Source organism: Rhinolophus hipposideros (assembly GCF_964194185.1).
Source record: "Rhinolophus hipposideros genome assembly, chromosome: 3".
In the NCBI taxonomy this organism is placed as follows: Eukaryota; Metazoa; Chordata; class Mammalia; order Chiroptera; family Rhinolophidae; genus Rhinolophus; species Rhinolophus hipposideros.
The window spans coordinates 64,105,726-64,130,183 of NC_138049.1; the positions used below are offsets into that span (position 1 = coordinate 64,105,726).

General features: G+C 35.5%; 1 protein-coding gene across 1 annotated transcript in view; it reads right to left on the bottom strand.

Moving 5' to 3' along the window:
• CFAP206 (cilia and flagella associated protein 206) overlaps nucleotides 1-20,360 on the bottom strand; it is a 29,332-nt gene extending 8,972 nt beyond the window's left edge. The window contains exons 1-10 of the mRNA XM_081044292.1: nucleotides 20,086-20,360; nucleotides 18,770-18,878; nucleotides 18,021-18,104; nucleotides 16,202-16,292; nucleotides 14,642-14,830; nucleotides 13,682-13,840; nucleotides 12,339-12,547; nucleotides 5,574-5,693; nucleotides 4,194-4,392; nucleotides 2,449-2,589 (exon numbers count right to left, since the gene is read on the bottom strand). Coding sequence (XP_080900418.1) covers nucleotides 2,449-2,589; nucleotides 4,194-4,392; nucleotides 5,574-5,693; nucleotides 12,339-12,547; nucleotides 13,682-13,840; nucleotides 14,642-14,830; nucleotides 16,202-16,292; nucleotides 18,021-18,104; nucleotides 18,770-18,877 — 1,300 coding nt within the window. The 5' untranslated portion in view covers nucleotide 18,878; nucleotides 20,086-20,360. The remainder of the gene's footprint in view (nucleotides 1-2,448; nucleotides 2,590-4,193; nucleotides 4,393-5,573; nucleotides 5,694-12,338; nucleotides 12,548-13,681; nucleotides 13,841-14,641; nucleotides 14,831-16,201; nucleotides 16,293-18,020; nucleotides 18,105-18,769; nucleotides 18,879-20,085) is intronic.
• Nucleotides 20,361-24,458: the final 4,098 nt, after the last annotated feature.

The window sequence follows — 24,458 nt, forward strand, 5'->3', positions numbered from 1 at the left end:
TGTAAGAACTACAAAAATGGGACATCTCTTCCAAAATGTCAATTTGCATGTCAGAAAGTATTTCCCACTGTGGAAAGATACTGGAAAATAATGGATTATTAAATATCTACATAGTGTATGGGAATTATATAGAAAACAGTAATACAGTCTTACTTATTTGTTCTTTCATTTATTCAACAAATATGAATTGACCCTGTTCTTGGGGCTGAGGATACAGAAGAAAACAAAGTCCCTGCTCTCACAAATCAACACATATACCATAGGCAAGAGGGTGATCAGTACTACAGAAAACTAAATAAATAAAGCAGGTTAAACTCATAGTAAAGAGAAGAAGGATGAAGTGAATGTTGTAAATTGGGTGATCAAGGAAGGCTGAATAAAATGAAGAGTAAGATATGTAGCTATCTAGGGGACAGAGCTTTCCAAGTAGAGGAAACAGGAAATACAAAGGCTCTGAGGTGAAAATGGGTTTGAAATGTTCAATAATAGCTAGAAGGCCAGTGGGGCTGGAATAGTGAACAAGTAAAGAGGGGTAAGCAATAGTCTGTGAAGTCATCTGAAAAGAATCATGACTAGGAAGCCACAGTATCACCTTAGGATTTAAGCCATGTGGTCTGCAGTCCTGAATGGAAGGAGGGAAGTACTACATGATTCCTGTGAGGTGGTGCAGGTTGCTGCTGCCCAGAAAAGAATGTAGTAAGTAAAAATAATGTAGTAAATAGAAATAAAGTAGTCAGAACTGGCTTACTCAGAGAGGATTCTGAAACCCAAGGCCCACAAGCCCTTATTTTTTTCTATTTCTCCCTAGTTCTTAGAATCAGAGTAGGTGGAAGATGGAACGGACCAAACAGACCTTCTAGTTGGCCCTTCTCCTGTTCCTGACATGAAAACTGAGGTCCACAGAAGGCATGAAATTTGCTGAAGGTTCACTAATGCTACAATTGGGTCTAGAAACTGGGCTTTCCCAAATCCTAGCCCATAGCTTTTTCAGCCACATCATGTTACCCCTGTCATCACCACACATCCATGATTCTCTGTCTCTCAAGACTCCCTTCCATTCTTATTTGTGAAGAAAGGAGGGAGGGAGGGACAGACGGAGGGAAGGAGAAGAGAGAGGGAGGGAGGGAGGAAGGGAAGAAAGGAAGGGAAGTGGAAGAAAGAAACCATCTACATTCCATTGCTTTTTACTTCTTCATGGCTCTTGTTTGTTTTCTCCCCACTATCAATGACCCTTACAGGGGCGTCAGAATACTATTTTCTCGGTTCCTCATGGTAAAATAAACCTTTTGTTACTCCCATTATGAAAAATCCAATACCATAAAAAATGAGTTCATTTGTATGTATATACACAATCCCAATAATGATTTGTAATGAAAAAAGTAATACTCAACAGTGAAATAACGACTAAAGAAATACAGAAAAGCAAGAAGAAAAGCAAGAGGAGATTGATGGTGTAAGGTAAATAAGAAACAATCGTGTCAAACTGTTTTCATTCTAGCCCTAAGCCAACTTCTTTTTATTCCCAATTCAAACAGGACTTTTTGGATAAATAACTTATTTCATCTCAATTTCTTTCTTTTTCTAAAATTTGTATTAAATTTATTGGGGCGACATTGGTTAGTAAAATTATGTGGTTTCAAGTACACAATTCTGTAATACATCATCTACATATTGCATTGTGTGCTCACTACCCAGAGTCAGTTCTCCTTCTATCACCATGTATTTGACCACCCCTCTCCCCCTTACCCTCTGGTAACCACTAAACTGTTGTCTGTGTCTATGATGTTTGGTTGGTTGGTTGTTGCTTTCACATAAAAGTGAAATCACATAGTGCTCAACTTTCTGTGTCTGAAATATTTTGCTTAGCATGATAATCTCAAGATCCATCCATGTTGTCACAAATTTCTTATTTACTATTTGTTTTGGAGAAGCTCTAGTAATATCAAGAGAAATTTTACTTGATAAGAAATTGGCATCTCCTTAATGTTATCTGCCTAATACAGAAATCCTGATCTAGGTTAGTGAAATAGAACCACAAAGGGACAAAAAATATTTTTAAATAAACATATCAGTCAAATTAGTGATGCTCTTTATGGTAATTACTTTGAAAGATGATACATTTTAGTACTGTCATGTAACATTTCTAGACTCCTTCAATGGGCATGTGAATCAGCCCCCGATTTCTGATACTGTAAGATCCATATTTCATTATATACACATTCCATCACTGACCACTTGTGTGATAATTTCCTGTTGATGTCAGTCTACCAGATTATACTGTGAGTACTTCAAAGACGAAAACTTTGTCTGCGTCACCTTTGTAGCTCCTTTTCTAGTTGACCGTCAGATCCCATACAGGTTTAAAAAGTAAATAAGTAAGTGACAATGACAGCACTTCATTTACAGAAAGATTGGGGGAGGAGGAACATATTATTTCCAATGATATACCTGGAAGGAGAAGACCATCTGTTGTAGCAAACGTGTAAGCACAAAATCCCCGATATTGAATTAACAGTTTATCAAAATTTGCTGTTGTTTCTGGGAAAAGCCATTCTTGTTTTCTGAAATCCACCGGATGCACTCTATCTTCTAAAATGAAAGAGGAGGACAAGAAAAACTTTATTCTATGAGAAGAATAAACAACCCAAGGAAATGAGAAGAGACTAGCTGTGATGTGACTAAAATAGACATAGATCAACTTCATTCAAGATAGTGTAGTTTTTTATACTAGGTGGCAAAATGCTTTTAAGAGGACTATTGCTTCTTGAAACAGTTGAGAATGTTCTGAGCAGAAAGGGAAGGAATATCTCTTAGTAACTTAATTTTGATAACAAGGTATACAGTTTTTGTTCTCTATACTTTAAAAAATTCTTCCTGGTGTTGGTTTGCTTACCTACTTACATTTGATAAGTAAATTGACTAAATTTTTTCACATAAATAAACACATGCATATATAAAACATTGATCTCCGAGATTTTTAGCTTACACAATCCTACTACACTTCTGTGTGGCTCAATATCCAAACAGCAGACACCACAAATGACCTGGTGGCTACAACTAAAAGTAAATGCATACATTGGAGAAAAGAAACCTTCCCTCTTTTTTCCTGATATGCTTGAAAGTCTTGAACAGTTATGACATGTGACAAGTGTAAATTAAGTTCTTTCAGAAGAACATTGGGTCTCCCAATTCACTGGGACAGTATCTTGATAAATAGTTTTCTAGTAAATACAAAGTTTTGATGTATGGTGGGAAACATGTCTAAATCTAAGTTGCAAGTAAACTGTCTTACCAATATGGTTGAGTTTATTATTTACTGAAGTGCTGAAGTGACTTTAACTTTTCAATTTGATTTAGTAATTTGCTAGATTTGTTGTTTTAATAAAGTGTACTCAATAGGAAAAACTTTAACTTGAAGCATGCATTTGACTTGCTTGGATTTCGTTTTCAGATTTTATGTATTCTAATTGATTAAGAATGGAATCTGCTGCTACATTTTTATTTTTCATTTTAAAAAAATATAATTAGAAAAGTAAATTTAGAGAGTAAATCATCTAATTTCGTTTTCTAAAAAAACTTTCTTTTTAGGCAACAACTTAGGCAACAACTCAAATTCCAGGCTCTAGTTTGGCATTTCTCATTAATTTTAAATTGTCTTTAAGATAAATCAAAACAGTAAAAAAAAAAAAAAAAAAAAAAAAAAAGTTTATTGATAAAGACAGCCTTTCAAGAATCAATGCATCTCTTAAAGGGTCTAAAATAAGCTCAATTAATTTTACAAGGATAAAATTTATTGATTTATAAATTTCAACCTGAATCTGAGGTTGAAACGGAGGTCCAAAGAAATTGAGCTTTATTTATAACAAATGTAGCAAGGATTAATATCCATTTCTACTACAAGTCAATAATAAAAATCACTAAGACTACAGCAGAAACACGTAAGCACAGAAAATCATTGTTAACCATAACATTAGGAATGGTAATTGCTGGACAGTAATATATTGCTGGACAGTAAGATATTCAGTTTATATTTTTTGTTTTCCACATTTTCAATAATGAACATTATCTTAGAATCAAGAAAGATGTTTAATACTTTATCAAACAGATATAATATGAAATTTTTAAATCAAAAAGTGACTTTATTCTAGAAGTAATTTTAAGAGGAAGAAGAAATAATGGATGATTTCTATTACCCATGTGTTCTTTCATTCTATACATATCAGTTTTCACAGTCACTTCATTAAGAAGATCTTGCATTACTTTTTCAGGAAACAGTAGTTCATGAGCGCCCAAAAATTGCTGAAGGTGAGCAGTTAAATTACTGAGGACACTAACCAAAACAGTTTCATCCTGAAAGCTAGTCCACAGACTGGAAAGAGCAATAAAGATGGGCTGAGGAAGAAAAAAAAAATGTTCACAATATAACTTTAATAAAATTATAAATCACTGTAATCTTGAAAAGAAATACTATTTGTAAAGAAATTATTTTCTAAGACACATAAAAGTCTCATGAAGTTAGACAATAGAAACTAGATAGAAATTTGACTCATAAATTAGGAGAAAATAAATTTGTATTTTATTTCAAAGCGTTTTATTTTGGTATGATTGTTATAAAGCTAATTTACTCAAAAGAAAAAAAATGCATTTGATCAGCTGACTCTATTTCCAAACAGCAGACACCACCAAAATTGACCTTGTGGCTCCAACTAGAAGTAAAGGAATACTTTGGAGAAAATAAAACTTCCCTCTTTTTCCTGACATGCCTGAAAGCAGAAGGATTTATGGGTGCTTCACTTCAAAAGGTCAGTCTTCTTCAAAAGGGAAAATATCTTCTTTTTTAAAAAGAGCTAAATATGACTCATTATAGACCTATCTGGCTCAAACATGATTCAAAGGAACATGGAAAGTCTAGCAAGATAGCCTGGGGCAGGTCTTATGAGCTGCAAGTTAAAGATTTTAGGTCAGTGAGATAAAAAATAATCAGGCCCTACTTCAAGTGAAACAACTTAGTCTTTGGGTTCTTGGTTTTTCAAACCAAATACTAGGAACAATTACAGAAAATTATCAGAGCCTCAAAAGTTTCTATAAAATACAGTATATGCATTTTATACCTCCTTGGGGCTATCAGATTTGCCCATAAGATGGTGTAGATAATCAGAAAAGTCAGCATAAGTACAGGCCTATTAGTCATAGGGATTATTATCTGTCTTCTCAGGAAACTCACAAGTTATCTCACCTGTCTGCCAAAGGCAATTTCTAACAGCTACTGTGAACACATTTTCAACACTGTACTATGGATTATTTCCGTTGCCACAGCCAATAGTAATAATATGATGTGTGTGTGTGTGTGTGTGTGTGTGTGTACCTGCATTTCCTTTAGTAGCAAATGCCTACCAAGGGAATCCTCTCTATGCTATGACTACAAAATCACCATGAAAAAAACTATCAACTTGTATAAAACTAATATTACATTTTTAGTAATTAAATATAATTATAACTACTCTGATTCAATTTTATAGGACTCAAAAGTATTTCATGAATATACTTGGTCAAAGTTGATGACAAATACTTACAAAGACTTGTGATGTTGGGACAGCTGTCTTTGATTTTACAGTCATTTTCAGTTGTTCCAGTTGGGCTCCTAACTGCTTTATCATCATTTCCACTTCTTGAGCACAAGTAATTATATCTGACTATGAAGACAACATAATTTGCATCAATATTTTTATAATTTCACTACAAAAATCAGATGTGTTTTAATCCCTACCTGTTCCCCATATCTTTTGAAGGTAAGCTCATTGAGAGCAGGGGTTCTCTTCTCTGTCGTATCCCTAACACCAAGAACAGTGCTGACATATGAATAGTGCTCCAGAAATAATTGTTGGATGAAAGAGTCTTTTGAAATACAATGGCTATACCTTTTCTCAAATGTACACAATTATTCTTTGATATTCAGTGTAATTGCATTCCTGAGAAGTGGATTCTATGACACAGCTTTGCATAGCTGTTATTTTCCCATTCATCAATGATAAAATTAATGAGGTGTTCCTCTGAAAATTATTTTGATACCAAGATTTTTAAAAATTACATTCAAGAATGTAGAAAATCTTAAATATCACAGTATTGAAAGAAAAACAATATATTTCTGATACAGTCGTAATCTGAAAATAAGGTGTTAAATGCTGAATCTGAAATAATTGATAACATTTACTATGTGCTAAGCACCATATTAAATACGTATAAGAACAAAGAGGGGTAAGTACAAATAAGAAAACCAAGGTATAGAAAGGTAAGTGAATTGCTCAAGGATGTATGCCAATCAGGGATAGAATCAGATGGCCAGACCATCTGAGCCCAGAGCCCAGCTTGTATACCCATTTTACTGCACTGACTAAGAGGGGATCAGAAATAGTCCTGGTATGGGTTTACCAGTACAGTGTAAAAGAGTGACATTTACTCAAGAGAAAAAGTGCATTTGTGTATTCAGATATCTGTAAGCCTAACTATATGCTTTACTAGACTATTTTTAAATAACAAGAATAATTACTTCATAAGCAATATCAAATATTATTATTGTATTTTAACTAAGGAAATTTTCTATTCACAAATGTAACATGCATCCTTTTTTAAAATTTTACCCATATTACTCTTTAAGCATCTCCCCTCCTCATTCTCTTGTATAATATTAGTAGCCTATCTAATGGGTTTCTTGTCTACCCACAACGTATTTTACCCCCATGTTTGTTTTGTTTTAGGAATCAAATATGAAAATGCAGTCCTTAAAGTCTTTTTAGATTTGTGCAACAGCAACAAGAAACACAAACAAATCTGCATATGTCCTCCAAAGTAAAGTTACAGTCAATACATAATATTTCTTAACACCTAGAATTGAAAATACTTTAGACCTTCTCTACCAAGCTATATTTGTAGAGTCCATTCACAGACCATTTAGTCGATTCACTAAATGCTGAATCTGAAATAATTGCTAACATTTATTCTTACTGTGTGCTATTCACCAAGTAGGTAGGCAGAACTTCTTGATTTTTCCTGATAATGTCCTAAAACAATCACTCTGTTACATTTTACAAAAAGAACTTGTTCACAACCATATTGAGGTTGTAGTTGTAAAGTTATTCCTCACAAATAACTGGAAAGATATTCTGTGCTTATGAATTGAAAGAATTAATATGTGAAAATGCCCATACTTCCCAAAGCAATCCACAGGTTCAAGGCCATCTCTATCAAAATTCCAATGGCATTTTTCATAAACGTAGAACAAATAATCCCAAAATTTGTATGGAACCACAAAAGACCCCAAAAAAGCAATCTTGAGACAGAACACAGGTAGAGGTATCATGCTTCCTGATTTCAAACTATATTACAAAGCTATAATAATCAAAACAGCCAAGTAATGGCATAAAAACAGACACATAGATCAATGGAACAAAATACAGAACCCAGTAATAAACCCATGTATATATGGTTGGTTAATTTACAACAAAGGAGGCAAGAATATATAATGGGGAAAGGGCAGTCTCTTCAACAAATGATGTTGGGAAAACTGGACAGCCATGTGCAAAAGAATGCAACTTTACTATCTTATGTCATATATAAAAATCAATTCAAAATTGATTAAATATTTGAACATACACTTGAAACCATAAAACTTTAAGAAAATGTAAGTAGTAAGCTCCTTGACGTTGGTGTTAGCAATGATTGTTTTTTGGCTTTGACACCAAAAGCAAAGACAACAAAAGCAAAAATAAACAAGTGGGACTACATCAAACTAACAAGCTTCTGCACAGCAAAGAAAATCAACAACAAAATGAAAAGGCAACCTACCAAAGGGAGAAAATATTTGTAAATTGTATATCTGATAAGGGTTATTATCCAAAATACATAAAGAACTCATATAAATTAATAGCAAAAAAAAACAAACAATCCGATTAAAAAATGAGCAGGGGATCTGAATAGACACTTTTCCAAAGAAGACATACAGATGGCCAACAGGTACATGAAAAAGTGCTCCACATCACTAATCATCAAGAAAATGAAATTCAAAACCACAATGAGATCTCACTCATACCTGTTAGAAGTGTTAGAATGGCTATTATCTGAAAGACAAGAGTTAGTGTTGAGAATGTGGAGAAAAGGGAACCCTTGTGCATTATTTATGGGGCTATAAATTGGTGCAGCCACTATGGAAAACAAAATGGAGGTTCCTCAAAAAATTAAAAATGGAACTACCATGTGATCCAGCAATTCCATTTCTGGGTATTTATCCAAAGAAAATGAAAACACTAACTAGAAAAGATATATGTGCCCCCATGTTCACTACAGCATTATTGACAATAGCCAAGACATGGGAGCAACTTGAGTGTCCATTGATGGATGAATGGGTAAAGAAAATGTGCTACAAGTATGTACACATATACAGTGGAAAATGTGCTACAAGTATATACACATATACAGTGGAAAATTATTTAGCCATAAAAAGGAAGGAAATCCTGCCATTTGTGATAACATGGATGGACCTTTATACATGGATGGACCTTTATGCATGGAGGGCATTATGCTAAGTGAAATAAGTCAGACAGAGAAAAACAAATATTGTATGACTTCACTTACAGGTAGAACTCTGCCACCCGCCAACCCCGCAAAAAGGAGCTCAGAGATACTGAGAAATGATTGGTAGTTTCCACAGATGGGGGTTGGAGGCTGGGAGAAATGGGTGAACAGGGTAAAGGGTACACACTTCCGGTTATAAGATAAATAAGTCCTGGGGATGTAATGTAACAGCGTGGTGACTATAGCTAACAATACTGTATTGTATATTCGAAAGTTGCTGAGAGTAGATCTTTAAAGTTTTCATCACAAGAGAAAAATTGTAACTATGTGTGGTAAAAGGATATTGACTAGACTTGCTGTGGTGATCATTTTGCAACATATACAAATATCGAATCATGCTATACAGCTGAAACTACTATGATATTATATGTCAAGTATGTCTGAATTTTTAAAAAGCCTGTTTCACTTAAGAATATCTTTGATGATACAACAAAAGTATTAATTTTATTAAATCCTGATCCTTAAGGACACAGCTTTTTAATAATCAGAGTGATGAAATGGAAAGTACATATAAAACACTTCTACGGCACATTAAAATGTATAGTTCTCTTGAGGAAAACACTTACATGATTGAATTATGAGCTGAACTAGCCTCCCCCACTCAGTAGAACATCATTTTCACTTAAAAGAAGAAACTGATTTTTAAGCCTTATCTGTTTGGCAGATATTTTCTTGAAAGTGATTGAAATGAGTCTGTCACTTCAGAAAAACAATATATTTTGTTGCCAGTGATAAAATTCTCATTTTGAAACACTTGCGTCTGCCACCATGAACTTGACAGCATCCTAACACTTAAATCTAATGAGACTGTCGGGAAAAAAAATGAAAACAAACAAAAACCTAATACCATTAGTCCTCTAAGAATACTTTCTCTTAAAAAATTATTTTTCATAATACAGACAAAAAAATGCTAGAAGAAAGCATGTGATCTCAGCATGCCTCTCCCATCCCCCCTTGTTAATTTATAAGTTCCTCATACATGAGCACAAATTCCACCAAACTGATTTTTTTCTTGCATTATCAGGAAAAATGAAGTCCTGCGTTGTGTATTCTGTGATTAGGCCCTGCAAACACAGCATGGGAGGAGGAAATCTACAAAAGTCTTATCTTATACATTCTAAGAAATGTTCTGTGTGAAATGCAACTTTTACTTGCACAATACAGTAAGTGCCTTTCTCTCCTTGGTTATTGCCTTGCACTCACTTTAAAAGCCCACAGAGGATAAAATTCTGTTCTCTTCACTACGAGTGTGTCAACAAGACTATGATCGCCCTCCCTTTTTTCTTCCAGAATATTTGAATTTGTTCACTGCAGCTAATAAAGTCCTAATCAAAAGAAAAGAAAATAACTCACTATTTTATCCAAGCTATAACTGGATTTTTACATAAACTGAATGTTGCTTCGGCAAAAGAAAATTTTCTTAAATCAAAATCAATACTTCAAAAATTATATTAATATCTATTCAAATAAGGTGTCTTTTAAAGAAAGAATATTCATAGGTTTCATAGATAGGCAAAAGTCTCAGCTAAACATAAATTCATATATTTTATAACCTAGAGATAATACTGATTAAACCCATTAAACATCCATTCTGTAATAAGCAACCTTAACTGTAACTAAGGCAGATTGATGGGGGAAGATTGGATAGTTAAGAAACAAAACAACAAAAAGAAACACTGATTAAGCAGCACAGAGTCAGAGGTTAGGAGAGCTCATCTTCACCCTCACGGATGTTAGTACGAAATAGTCATGAAGTGTTAAGGTCAGAAAATTAACTTTCTCAATAATATGAGCAGCAAATATTGTCTAGAAAAATAAGAGCTGTTCAGCTTGTGCTGCTACCTGAAATGAAATCAGAGCTATTCTGCTAAAGGCCTAACGATAATGACGAGGGTACTGATGACCATCATCAGCGGCACTGCCATCATCATCATCAACTTATTAAGCTCTTACTCGGGGCCAGACACTGTTCTACCTTATTGGAGACTACTAGTAACCCCATTTTACAGATGTGGAAACCAAGGCACAGAGAAGTTAAGCAGCTTCCTCAAGAACACAGATTTAGTAAGTGGGACAGTCAGGATTAGAGTCCATGCAGTCTGATTGCAGAACCTATACTCATCATTTATACATTGTTCCTCTAGTTCTGAGGGTGAGAACCCCAATGAGAATGTAAGACTGGAAGCTAGTTGATAATATCATTCATGATTGAAAGCTGTGAGAAGATACTGTATAATGAACAACATTCTCTACAATATCCTTACAGCAGGTGTGACAGTTTGCCAAAGTACTTCTTATGATATCCCTTCTAAATGTCAATGATGAAAGGAAACGTGAAGTCTACTCCTGTGGACCCGTATCTTCAAGATAAATTGCTTTTAAAATCCTTTTAGTATGTGATTAGTTACACAAGTCAATGTTAGGAGAACATCTACCCTAAAGGATGATTTGGTTTTGAACAGTTGATTTAGAATCCTCCATTCTGAAGGCAATTAGATGGTAGGTCAGTTGTGAGGACCACTCCTAGTTTGTGGCAATGAAGTCATGTCATCTGGATATTTAACTTTCTATTATCTACAGTGGCAGTAAAGAAAGAAGACAGATGAAGTGCATCAAAAAGTAGTATCAAGTCATTAGCATACCAGGAAAAAAGAAGAAAGGACCAGAACACATCCTGTTCTATCCCTCAAGATATTAGTGTTCACTGGTACAAAAGGTGGTCTCACTGACTCTCCGCCTAGCGGTTACTGGAAAGTAGGAGCTGTGAAGGTAAACAGTGACCAGTGGGTGGGATGTGGTAATTAACCGGATGGGGGGAATCCTGTCACAGTGTATGCATATGTAAAATCACCACATGGTACATTTTGAGTATCTTACAATTTTGCCAATTATACCTCAATAAAGCTGAAAACACCCAAAAGACAAAAACAGTGACTGGTGGGAATCTAGCTTGCTGTCATGACACTGCTAACTGTGCGCTCTGGGACCCTGGGGTGATGGGGGGGGGGGCAGAGGGAAGGGGGGAGGGGAACGGGAATGGGGATATTCTTGGTGAAAAGGCCCTCCAATCCTTTCATCTAAATACCTGTTTTATATTTTCAGGATTCTGAGTAAGTTTCTGTCTGAAAGAAAGGTCTCTGCTACTTTTAAAAAGTTCAAAATCACCACTTTACCATATTTTCTAACTCTTTGGAGATATTGCTTGGCTTGATCCTAAGATCTAAAATCATCAGAAATAACAATCTTGTCTACCAATTTTTACAATATTAACACATAATTATATATAAATGATTTGAGTGTCAACTACCTGCCAAACAATATATTAGACACTTGCTCTGAGCGTAAATTATTACTGTAGTGCTACTTACATACATGCACACACATAGTACTGCTTAACTGCAGCATACTAACAATCATATTACCGTGTACCAAAGAGAATCAACACGTATAAAATCAATTCCTACCAATATATTTCCATTAAAGTCAAAATCCAACGACCCCATTTCTATTTTAGCTCCTGGTCCAACAGATGCGACATAAACCAAACCATTTCTATTTTAGCTCCTGGTCCAATAGATGCGACATAAACCAAACCGTTATTAAGGTTGCCTCCTTTACCAATGACCTGGTTCTACCTTTTGTTTCAGCACCATAATATCTAAAGAGGTTGCATTCTATGCAAAAGGCCAGATCTTAAGACATTAACTTACCAAAATGATCTGAAGGAAGATCTCATACTGTCGCACGTTATATAGTGTTTCTTTTAACATATATGGCTGCAGTTCCTTACTCATGAGTGGGTTCTTTGTTACTTTCTCAAGGATGGCCGTGTAGCTGTATGCCAAGTCCTGGGCAATCTGAAGCTGGGAGTCAATATGCTGAGTGGTGGCTGGGATTGCTTCTTGTAGAATAGCTGGCACTGTTTTTAAAGGCATATGAAGAGAGACATGAAAAAAGCTACAAAGAATTAAGAAAAAGCCCAGAAAGTGAACATGTTTGAGCATTTAGTTCTTTTTCTCAACCAAATTTTAATAATAATGAGGTATATATTTCATGGGTCCCACACCATGAGAAAAGAATCCAAAAAAAAAAAAAAAAGGAAAAATACGGTCTAAACCAAAGGTATTGCCAGAATGATAATGAAAAAGTAGAGCATATCAGCTTTTGCCACCAAAAGTACCTAAAGAATTGATAGTCTTTGGTATTATGTGCTATTAACCAGGAGCCTCTGGAAAAGCCACTCTATTTCTCCTTCTGTTTAATCTTCTTTTCTATTTGTAAGAAGGAGAAGGGGGGAAGGGAAGGGAAAGAGGAAGAGAAAAGGGAAGGGGAAAGAGAAGGAGAAGGGGAAGAAGAGAAGGGGGCAACTTGAGAAACTCATCAGGATAGTGAAAAAATAACAGAATAGTCTAGCAAGACAGTGAACATTATGAAGAATGGGAATTTGAACTTTTAGAACAGTTCTTAAAATGCAGTAAGTTACCCTACTGTACTATATCTGCGATCTCATAAAAGACACTAAGCCCTTATCAGTGGGCCTATATGTTCACCAAATTCATAAGGAAGTTACTTCTACTCATAGGTCCTTGATTAAATATTTCATGAGTACTTCCAAACTTACAGATAATGAACGTATTAAGTCCATTACAGCATAGTAAATGCTCCAGAATTTACAGATTAGCAGATAGCTCCTCTTGGACCTTTTCATTGCATTAATTACATCAGCAACTCTTTTCTTTTCAGGGTAATTTTTTATTTTTTAGATCACTGAGTTTTACTCCCTTTCCATTATTTGGAGGAAAATATAGGAAGCTCAATGAATGGGGCAGGGGCTGGCTTCTGGGAAGGCTCCCTCATTCCTTTCACATAAAATTTAAAGTCTTGCCCCAGCAAAATGAAAATTACTATACATTATAGTTGTAACTAAGGTACAGTCAAAACTGAAATCTTAAATCTAAGAATGCTAGTAGTGTGCTGGGTATTATTTTCCTCACTGTGCAAGTTAAATTTTAAACCTGCATAACTTACAGAATTAACCTAATGAAATACCTACAGTCATCAATGCCTTCTCCTCCCTTTCCACAGTCTCGGTTAAATAAACGAATTCCAGTAACAAGCATGGAGAGATCTTTCAGCTGGCGTTCTTTGTCCTTCTTAGAAAGAGTTAGAAATGTCCCAAGCTCAGCCTGAGGAAAAACACTCTGTAGGGCAGCTAAACCAAATCACAAAAAGGACAACAAAATGATAGAATAAAAATATCAGAACTTAAATCACATGTTTCTTTCAGCAAAAAGTTAAAAGGTCTGTCTTTTACTTATATGACTTTAAGTTTCTGATACCTGATTACAGAATACACAGCACAATTTATCATATCAAAGCTGGGCTACTGAAATAATGCCATCGCCTTGTGTCTATTTTTAGTAATTAAGCCTCCACCCATAATTTTTGGCAATGGGAATTAAAACAAGGTTTCTAATTACTCTGAGTAGGAAAAAAAATGATGCTTTAAAATTATTATGGAAGAAAGCCATAGGAAGGTTAGAGGTCTTGCCTATTTCTTGTCTTAGAGTACGAAAGTAGGCAAGTATTTCCTGAGGTTAAAACTGTCCTTTTCCATCATCCGCTTCAGGTGAGACTCAATTCTTTCATCAATACAAAACCTCCCTTTCCGTTCATTCCAATTACCCAATCAGCCTGGTACCCTTAATCATACTGCCAGTGTTTCTCTAATGAGGTGTAATATGCCCCTGGATATGTACAGCTCTAAGAAATATAACAATATTCACTTTCCAGAGGTCCTACGTGAGTTTTAGAGTTGATACACATTGTAAAAGGAGTCAGGGTAAGTTTTAACTTCTTATTTGTGCTGATTCTATTTTTCAGCACAAAATGATTTTTTTTTCAGTTCAGAAAAGGAAACTTCAATCTTCAAGACTTGTAATGTAACACATTTTGTAAGATACAATGCTCATATATTTTCACTTATGGAATGGAAATTGTGTGTCCTTTTTACCTGTTGCCTCTCTGACAATCTTGATATCTGTAGGGGATCCAAGCCCAGATCGCAGTAACATATAGCTGACAACCTTTCGGTAGAGGCTTTCTAATTCTTCTCGAGCACATGCTCTGTTGTCTGTAATTTCTCTGAGAACAGAGCCTAATCTAGACTCCAGGACCCGGTGATGTTCTTCAAGAAATTCCTCTAAAATTGACAAAAGACGATGTTCCATATGTTTGATACTTAGAATTATCACACAAGAAAGTAGAACCAGAAGAAAAAATGGCTTGGGTATTGCAATTCTACTGCATGAAACCAAGTATTTTCTTAAGATGTCATAATTAACAGTGGCCAGCAGGTAAACTCAAGACAAATATTTAGTGGGAAAGATTTATTATAGCAATTTAAATGCCATATTTGTCAAACCACATAAGACTTTAAATAGACAATCCAAACACTAATATCAGAGGGCTAAAACCTCCCAATTAAACAGAAAGCATACAATCATAATATATTATAAACATGTACAGTACTCATATAAATATATGTACAACATATGTATGCTATATGTAAGAACATATAATATACACATAAATGTAGTGAAAATATTCCTGTTCAATTATGTGTATTTCTATTTTAGTTTTAGATAAATTTCCTCTGAATAGCATTACTGATAATATGATGTTTCATCAAGAATTGTATCCCTCTCTCTTCTTTCAATGAAATCTAGGCTTAATTGTGGTGGAACCCGCAATTTACCCGCAGTATAATGCTTGCAATTAACTCAACAAAACACCTCATTTTACTATTATGATAATTAACATACCAAGCATGCACAGTTCATACCTATAATCTTACCACAAAAACAGCAGAACATTTTTCAATCAAAAAAAAAAATCTAAATTATAATGTCATCAATTCCATGATTAGTTCTGCTTTAAAATTTCATTATTATTAAGCGAAAAAGCAAGATACATAATTTTATATATGTAGCATAACTGAAAGTTCAATACATACAAGGTAAAACAGACAATGAAAATTACCAAATGGTTAACAATGGTTACATTACAGCAGGGTGGAGGCAATGTAGTATGTAGAGGAACTCATTTTCCTTTTTCTCTTGTCTTCCAGTTTTTCTCTGATGTATGCAAAAAACTATTTACATAAGTAAATATGTTCTTAAATTTACCATTATTCATTCCACTTTTGGGTAGTTACATAATCTATGTAAGCTTTATTAGTTAATAATATAAACAAGAACCAAAAAAAAATCAGCAAATTAAAAAATGTTAACTTCAATGGACTGGTGGTTTCAATTTCTAATTATTATGTATTAGAGGTATGACAGTTAAAACACAATAGACTTGGAAACATAATTATTATGGGCATAATTAGAATTGGTGTTTTTCTCATTTAGCCTTTCCAACATTATTATATTCTTTAAAATTGGAAAAAATTTCAAAAGATAGACCAAAAACTGAAATTGTTCATTGTCAATCAAATGAAACCTTTGCAACCTTAAGTACAACATGAATCTTTTTAAAATGTGTATCAAAATAGGTAGATAGACGTTACCTCGACTTGTATAATTCATATCAAAGTAGACTTGCATCTTAATGGTGTCCAAGGATGGATTTTTACTCTCCAATAGCCGACTCACACAAAGCTGGAAAAGAATACCCCATGAATGTTTCTAGTTATAGGTTCCAAAATGATCAGAAGTTTGCTCTGCCCCTTTAGATTAGATGATCAACCTGAAGTTTTCTTCTCTCCTCTCCTCTCCACCCCTCAACCCCACTCCTCCCTGTCTCACCCCTTAGGTTTTATATTTTTATATACCCTCACCCCACTTCCTCAACACCAACCCTGCCTTCCTGGGAAGATGGAGGGGAGAATTCAAGAGTGAGAACTAGACACTTCGTCTTATGGAACCTGTGCGCCTGGATCCTTCCAGGTGGAGAAGTACCGTGCTAAAGACAGACTGTACAAAGATTAGTTCATCCACGTGATTTTTAATTGATAAAAAAATGAAACAAACTTTGTCATTTGAATGATGATATACAATGATAGTTAGTATTCCTGTCATATTAAAAGTAGATTGATCTTGTTGTCCCAACCTTGTTAAATTAGAGGAAAAAAGAAAAACTCTTCTCGACCCCTGAAAAGGAGAAAAGCTGCTTTTCTATTCCTCGTTGATTCTCTTCCATGGCTTTCCAATAAAATTGCTGACTGACAGTCATTTCCCCTACTGCTAAAAAGGGGTTTCATACCACATTTAAAATCAGCACAGAGACCCAGCTCTAGGCTGCCCTGGAGAATCCTAGAGTCTCTATGGCACAGTCATCCTAACATATTCCCCAGCTCAGGCTTCCAGAGCTCTTTCTGACCCCTCTAGCATCTGCAAATAGACCTGTGCTTCGCCATGCGAATTGTTGACTATGACAGAAGATGGGGATGGTAAAAATTTTCTCTACCATTTATTTGAGCCCAGAAAATAACCATTTACAAGTTTGGGGAAACTTGCTTCATGTCTTTTGTGTAAAGGAGGGAATTAAAATCATTAAGCTAGGGAGAAATAAAAATAATGTTGAATTTTTAGGATATATATTTAGGAATATTTAGAAAACAAATATTTAAGCACCTTAATCCCATGAGTCAAACTTAAAGCATATGAAAAAATTAATGATGTCTAAAGTTCCTGCCCTGCCTTCTCTAGTTCTTCAAACTGGTTTTCAGGCACATCTACTTGATTTCTAACTATGAATTATTTTACTTCGGCTTCAATTTTTCCTTTAGAATTGAAAAGTAGAAATTACCCTGAAGCAATAATTATATGAATTTTAATGTAGTACTATGTAACTTTAGAGTATATGACAAGTCAGTTAAAAATGTTCACAATGTAACATTAGTTTAATAACAAGATGTCTCTAAAATACTGTGGCCAACACTGCTACCAGCCAGTATCACACCCCTTCTTCCTTACTAGCAAAGCCCCATTTTGGATTAGGGCAAAAGTGTGTTCAATTAAAAAAAGAAGAAAAAAAAATCAATGTCCCAGGCTCACTTGCAATATCATTCTGGTCACTAAACGTAAGCAGATGGGAGGGATAGAAAGTGAGAGACCCAGCTGATCTCCCTCCCCATACCTGCCTCAAGGTGAAATGCTATCATGCTACCATAGGATGAAATCCATATGCAACCCAGGAAGACAGGGGAAACAGCCTATGTACCTCTGGACTTTGTTTTATGAGAAAAAAATCAATCCCTTATTTGTTTGCACCACCATTTGGTGGGTTTTTGTTTCATGGAGCTGAAGGGAATAATGGCTAACACACATGCTGTATTTAGAATTGCAAATAAGTGTTTCAAAATTTGAGAATTGTTGGATAATCACCTTAACAAGTTTCTGCACATCACTTTTTACAAGGGTTCTATCCATGTTAAAGCCATTACTTGGATCCAGTACAACAGCTTTCACCTGAGAGTAGGAAAGAGTCCATTAAATAATTTTATTTCATATTATTATGAAATTAGTTTAATATGTTTTCATTTTTTAAGTAACTGTCTCTTGATTACTCAGGGGTTGACGATTCAGCTGACTTTCTTATTACCCAGCTCATCAGCACCTTCATTAGAGGTTGAAGAAAGGAAGCAGTAAACATCAAATTTGAATATGTGCTAGAAAAATTATATGGAAAAATATGTTGAAAGCAATGGCTAGATTTTAGATTGGTAAACTATTTTAATATTATTGTGTATTGTTAAATCAAAAGCCAAAATCGAGATACCAAGGCAATGAGTAATTTTTACAACAGTAAACAAAACAGATGTTTAACATAGTTGTAAAAATAGATGTAAAACATCTATTTTAACATAGATGTTAAAATAGATGTAAAAACTCCAATACAGGACATTACTGATGTTTCTAAAACTCATCAAGATCTTGTAAATCACCCTCTATAAATCTAGAACTGACATGCTTTATAGACTTTTTAAAAATATTTTTTTTGCTAACTGGTCCAAAGATATCAATGTTTTCAACTGAATAACATTTATGAAAGCATTAAAGAATTTTAAGAGGAAAATGGGCACCGCTTAACATATTTTAATAAAGCAGTAATTCACAAAAATATTCATTCTTACCATAAAAGCAACCAGAGTTTCAGAAACAATTTGTCCATGGGCTGCACATTCTTGTCCTATTTCTCGAATGATATTCTTTATAACACTTTCTGCCTGAGTGGGAGGCATTCTAACAAAATAAAACAATGATTGTTTTTTTCAAACTGTATTTACATATTATTTTTTCTTCTTTAGATTTCTCCACTATTTCATTTGTAAAGTCGTAATATCATTTACTAACTTTAGTACTTAGCATTGAGGCCCCTCAGGTTTTCATTGGTTAGTTTTATATTTATCAATATTAAGGACTTTATTGATGTAGAGACAGCAAGTGGGACTACAAATGATTGAAACATTTCCTCTTTATTTAAATAATGGCGATTACCAAAAGTACATTAAATCATGATATTTTGTTTAATTAAAAAAAAAGGCTAACCGGGATGGGGCGGGGTGTGGTAATAGAATTAACAAGAAACCCGACCCCATCTGCATAGGTGGCAGAGAACAGCTTGAAAGAGGAAATGCTATTCCACATTTACTAAATGACCTTTCCTATTATACGAGTCTTGGAAAAGAATTCTTGCTCAGATCATCTAAATGCTCTTTCCTGCATATCCAAGTTGGAGTTTGGGCTCTTCATTAAAAACATAACAAAAACAAAAACATATTATGAGAGTTATGCGTCATGGAAAAAAAACACCACGAACTCCTGGTTATTAATTCCATTTAACTATAAACCAAGATAAGGTGACAGGTTGTAATGCTTATGGAGTTGCCTGATTTTCCTGAGTCTCAGTAGCTGAGCACAGGGGAACGTAGCGTGTAGAGAACAACAAAGGCAATTCCAGGTAGATAACGCTAACTCTCAGCATTACCAGGGTTCAGGCAAGGTAAGCACTTGCCATTTTGTCCATCGGAACCAGACTGCCTGGCACCCATTGTGACCCCACCATTTTCTAGCTGCGACCTTGGGCCTGTGCTTCGCTTCTCTGTGAGGCGGTTTCCTCATCTGAAAACACAGATACGATTACTACTCCCTTCTCTGAGTCGTTGCGAGGACTGAGTTTTATATTTAGTGGTTAAAATACTACACGGCATAAAGACAGTTCTTAAAATAGCAGCTTGTGACAAGTACTGTTGGCCGCGCGTTTGTGCGCATGTCCGTGCCTTTGTGCGCGCGTGCGCAAGCGCTGTCCGGCTCCTCGCACCGGGTGGTTACGGACGCCCCTCAGCACCTTCCCTTCCCCACTCTCTGAAGCACTAAATCTCCGGAATTCTGGCCCGAGGGGGTGCGAGCGCCGCGGAGCAGTGTCAGGAAGGCGAACTAGAGGTCTGACCTGCGAAGATGGGCGCCTCCAAACCCAAGTGACACGTGTTCCGGCTCGGCGGCCGCGCGGCGGGAGGAGTCCTGACTGACAGTTAAGACTCGACCAGGCTAGACCGGAGCGCCCCACGCTCGACTTTTCGTGGGGTGCACCTCCGGTTCAAGGGCGTGGAGCCCCGGATGGGCTGACATTGGCCGGAATGGAGAAGAAGAGTTGTGTTTCTCCGACCTACTCCGGGGTCTTTGCTCCGGCCTTCCGGGCAGCTGGGCGATGTCCGCGGCGGACGCGTAACCATAGAGATCGAACGCTAGAGACCGAAGGGGGTGGGGCCACGGTGTGGGCGGGGCCAACCTTGTGAGTTTCTCCCCGAAGGATGCGCGGGAAGAACTTTAAAAACCAAACAAAAACACAAAGGCCTAACCCCCAGGCAGAGAAGAACAGGTTCACTACACCTCAAGGTTAAGAGTGACAAACACAAGATTTCTTAAACAAGAGTATTAGCTTGCTAGCGTGGGAACCTATAGGCGTTTGAAAAAAGGAGGGTCTTGGAGAGGCAGGAGCCAGTTCGGAGAGGTTGTATCGTTGAGAAATGGAGTTCATATGAAAGTGTCTAGTATTTAAAAACAAAAGTGAAAAGGACCGCAGTTTAATTTTATGTGCTGTTGTCAAAGGAAGTCCGTAACTGGATGGTCCAAGATGCCAGAAGAGAAGACTCAAGGAGCACATGATAATGACACATACTAGTCAGGTGTTGGCATATTGAGGTTTTGTACTTTAGCATTAATGTTCGTTAGGCCCGCGACTGACATGAAAGTATATAATAGGATTAAACTGATATTAGAAGCAGAGCATCAAACAAAGTTTTATTTTTAAACAGGCCACTGCCAGTAACTTTTCTCAAATTGCAAAAAATATACTGAATATACTTTGCTTCAGGATATTCCCAGATTACTAGAAAATAAATTTACACAAAAATACGCAAGTCATAGTATAAAATGATTTTATTTATTTTCCCCTTCTAGAAAATTTTCCTGGAATGTGGATGAAGCTTGTGCAAAAATAGATTTTTAGAGTAGCAAGATATGTAATAGTAAAACATTAGAATTCTACACACCTGATATATAAAGAATGTTGATTAAACTGAGATATTAGGCAGGCATTACAAATAATGTGAACAAAAATCTTAAATTTTTGTCTTGTATTTTTAAAAAGCCAAATGCAAATTTTATAGACAGTATGACCTCAACCATATTCATATACACACATATATATTAAAAGTGCATAAGTCAATTTATCAATATCATTTGTAGTGTTGGGATCTAAGTAAGGGTAAGTTATTTATTTTGTTTATTTGTTTATTACATATTTGACTGTGGTTAAGTTATGAATTTTTATGCTTTTCTGGTATTTTCTATAATGAGTATATACTGTCTTATCTATAAAACAAAATAAAGAAAAAATAATGGAGAGAGAGGGCTAGCTACACGTAGAGAATGAGCCCAATTTGGAAAATGTAAATATACAAGACCAAATAACCAAAAAGAAAGTGATATAGCAAAATTTTAACAATGGTTATATCTGGGCAATGAGTTCATGGCTGTTTTCTTATTTATGCTTTAAAATATCTAGCAAAATTCTTTCATGGGTGTATATTACTTATAAATTAGAATATCAAATATTTTTAAGATGGTAAGAGTAATGCCATCCTGTTAAGTATAATTTTAACTAATGGGCAAATCCTGGCACAAATACTTCCTGGGTGTGTCTGATACTAATTTCATACCTAAAATTAATTCTCTTCTTCCTCACTAATCCTGATTATGTTGTGAATGACAAAATTATCTGCTGGGGGAAAAAGAAAAAGAAAAGGTATCTCAACTCCTCTTTCAGCTAGGGATGGCCTATGACATGGTACCAACCAATGAGATGTAAGTGGAATCACTGGATGGGGTGTCAGAAAAAGATCCCTTTCATTTTATATCTCCTTCCCTTTTCTGTGTACTTAAAATAAAAATGTACTGCCCGAAGTCCCAGCAGCCTTATTGTGAACATGAAGATAAGGATGGGAGAACAAATATCTAAAAAGGAGCCTCAGTTCCTGATGATATCACAGAGCAACCATATCAGTCTTCTTGACTGGTTACTTCCGAATTTCCCCTAACATCAGAGAAAATAAATCTCTATCTTATTAAGCCATTATTATTTAGGTTTTCTGCTACATTCAGCCAAATTCAATCCCTAACTGCTAATTACAATAGGTATGACTTTGGAAATATTATTTAGCCTTTTGTGCTACACTGAATTATTGGCCCTAATTCTTCCCTTGCATACATTCCCTTGCCATGGACTTATGTTGAGTATCCTTCCTCATCCTTTGACTTTGAATTTATCTATATAACTTGCTTTGGCCAATGGGATATGTGGAAGTGACATTATGCCAAGTTCAGAGCTAAGGTGTTAAGAGACCCCACCACATTTGTGCTTCCCCTCTTGAGGATGTGTCATTGGCATGAGAAGTACACACCTGACTAGGTCTTTGGTCCCGGGAGAAGAATGAAAGTCAAATAGAGCAGAATTGCCTGAACCAATTTTTTAGTGAGATGCAGAGCTGTCCAACTGGGCCTGACCTCCATCAGCCTACCTCCAGACAACCTCTAGATGTGTGGTAATAAATGAACATTGTTTAAACCACTGAGTTTTGGGGTAGCTTATTATACACTATTATTATGGTTCTAGTTCATCTGTAAACCTTTCAATGGTCCAAATTTCTCATTTGTAAAAGAGATAAAAGCATCTAATAGAGTTATAAGAATAAAATGAGGTAATACTTATAAAGCACTTAGCGTACTGTCTGGCATAGTTACAGGGATTGATAAATTTTGTATATTATTATTACCTTTATTACTATTATTGACAAAATCAAGTATGAAAATATATTTCATATTCACATGACTTAATTGAACTTCCAGTCTTTGTAGAACTAATTTTCCTTGTTGTAACATGGCAGAAATTTAAAAAGAAACATGTAGAAACTAAAGTATCTCCAGAGAATGATTAGAACAACCTCGTCAGAAAAAAAAAAAGGCGGGGAAGGAATTGGGTATGCTGACCTTGAGAAAAGGCAGCATGAGAGAATTATTCTCAGTTTTGTTAGAAAGCAAACTTTATATTGCTTCAGAACACCAGATTATAAATCTACATACAGTAATGGGTTAAACTTAACATAAAATAAATAAATAGAGCTGACCAATTGTGATAGAAGTCATACTAGAGGACATAAGCACCATTTTATTGAATGTTTTCATCTAAAAGCTAAAGGATTATCTTCAAGAATGTTGTAGACTTAATTTCTATGACTAAGCGACTTAAAGATGTCAGGGACTATCACATTTCTAAAGGGGGGGGGGGTACATATGTTTCTATTCCCTGATGTCTTAAGAACAAATGAGTTGAGCATTTTAACATGTTTACAATTTTTTGTTGAATGTTGGGCAGTGTGAATGTTATTCTTGTTGAGTGAATAAATTCTTTGTCTCCCTTTAATGAGTGTTGAATTTTGGGTTTTTTTCAGGCACTTAAATTATTCCATTGAGGGCTGTTTTTAAACTTTACTAAGATGAGTCTAGAGTAGTCTTCACTCCAGGGATAATTTGGCCCTACACTAACTAATGATTGCTCAGAGCTTTTCACTGGAAAACCAGTGGAAGCCATTCTGGCTGGTCAGAGCTCAAGTGTCTGCCCATCTCTGTGAGTTCTGGGAATTGTTTAGCATATAACTCCCTGCTGGTTCTTTGCTGGTTTGTGTGTAATTTCAGTCTACGCATGCACAGCCAAGTACTTAGCGAAGACTCAGATTTATGGGAATCTTTTTCTGCATTGCTCTCTGCTTTCCAAAACACTGCCCTTCAAATTCCAGCTCCCTCAGCCTCTGGGAATGGTAATCTCTGTCTCCTCAACTAGGCTAGGTCTCTGAACTCTATTTGGGTTTACTTTCCTGTTACCTGGAAATTGCCTCCAGGCAGAAAATTGGAGCAATCAGCCTTTTCTGTCATTGACCTTTATTTCAGTCCTGTGCTATTTTCCCAATTTCTGGAAATAGTTGTTTTATACTATATTTTGTCCACTTTTCTAGTTGTTTGTGGCAGGCAGTTAAGTCCAGTCCTTGCTATTTCATCATGCTCAGGAGTAGAACTGTGGGTAATCTTGGAGAGAAAATAATAGGAAGTAGTCTTCTAGGAGAGCAGAAAAGTATGCTTAATAGAAATTTTCAGTTCATAACTGACAAGTATGAATGCTCACCTGACTGTTACAATCATGAATATAAAGTAAAAACAATCTGCCAAGCTAAGTGACTTTCGTTAGAAATTGTTCAGTATAGCTCAGGA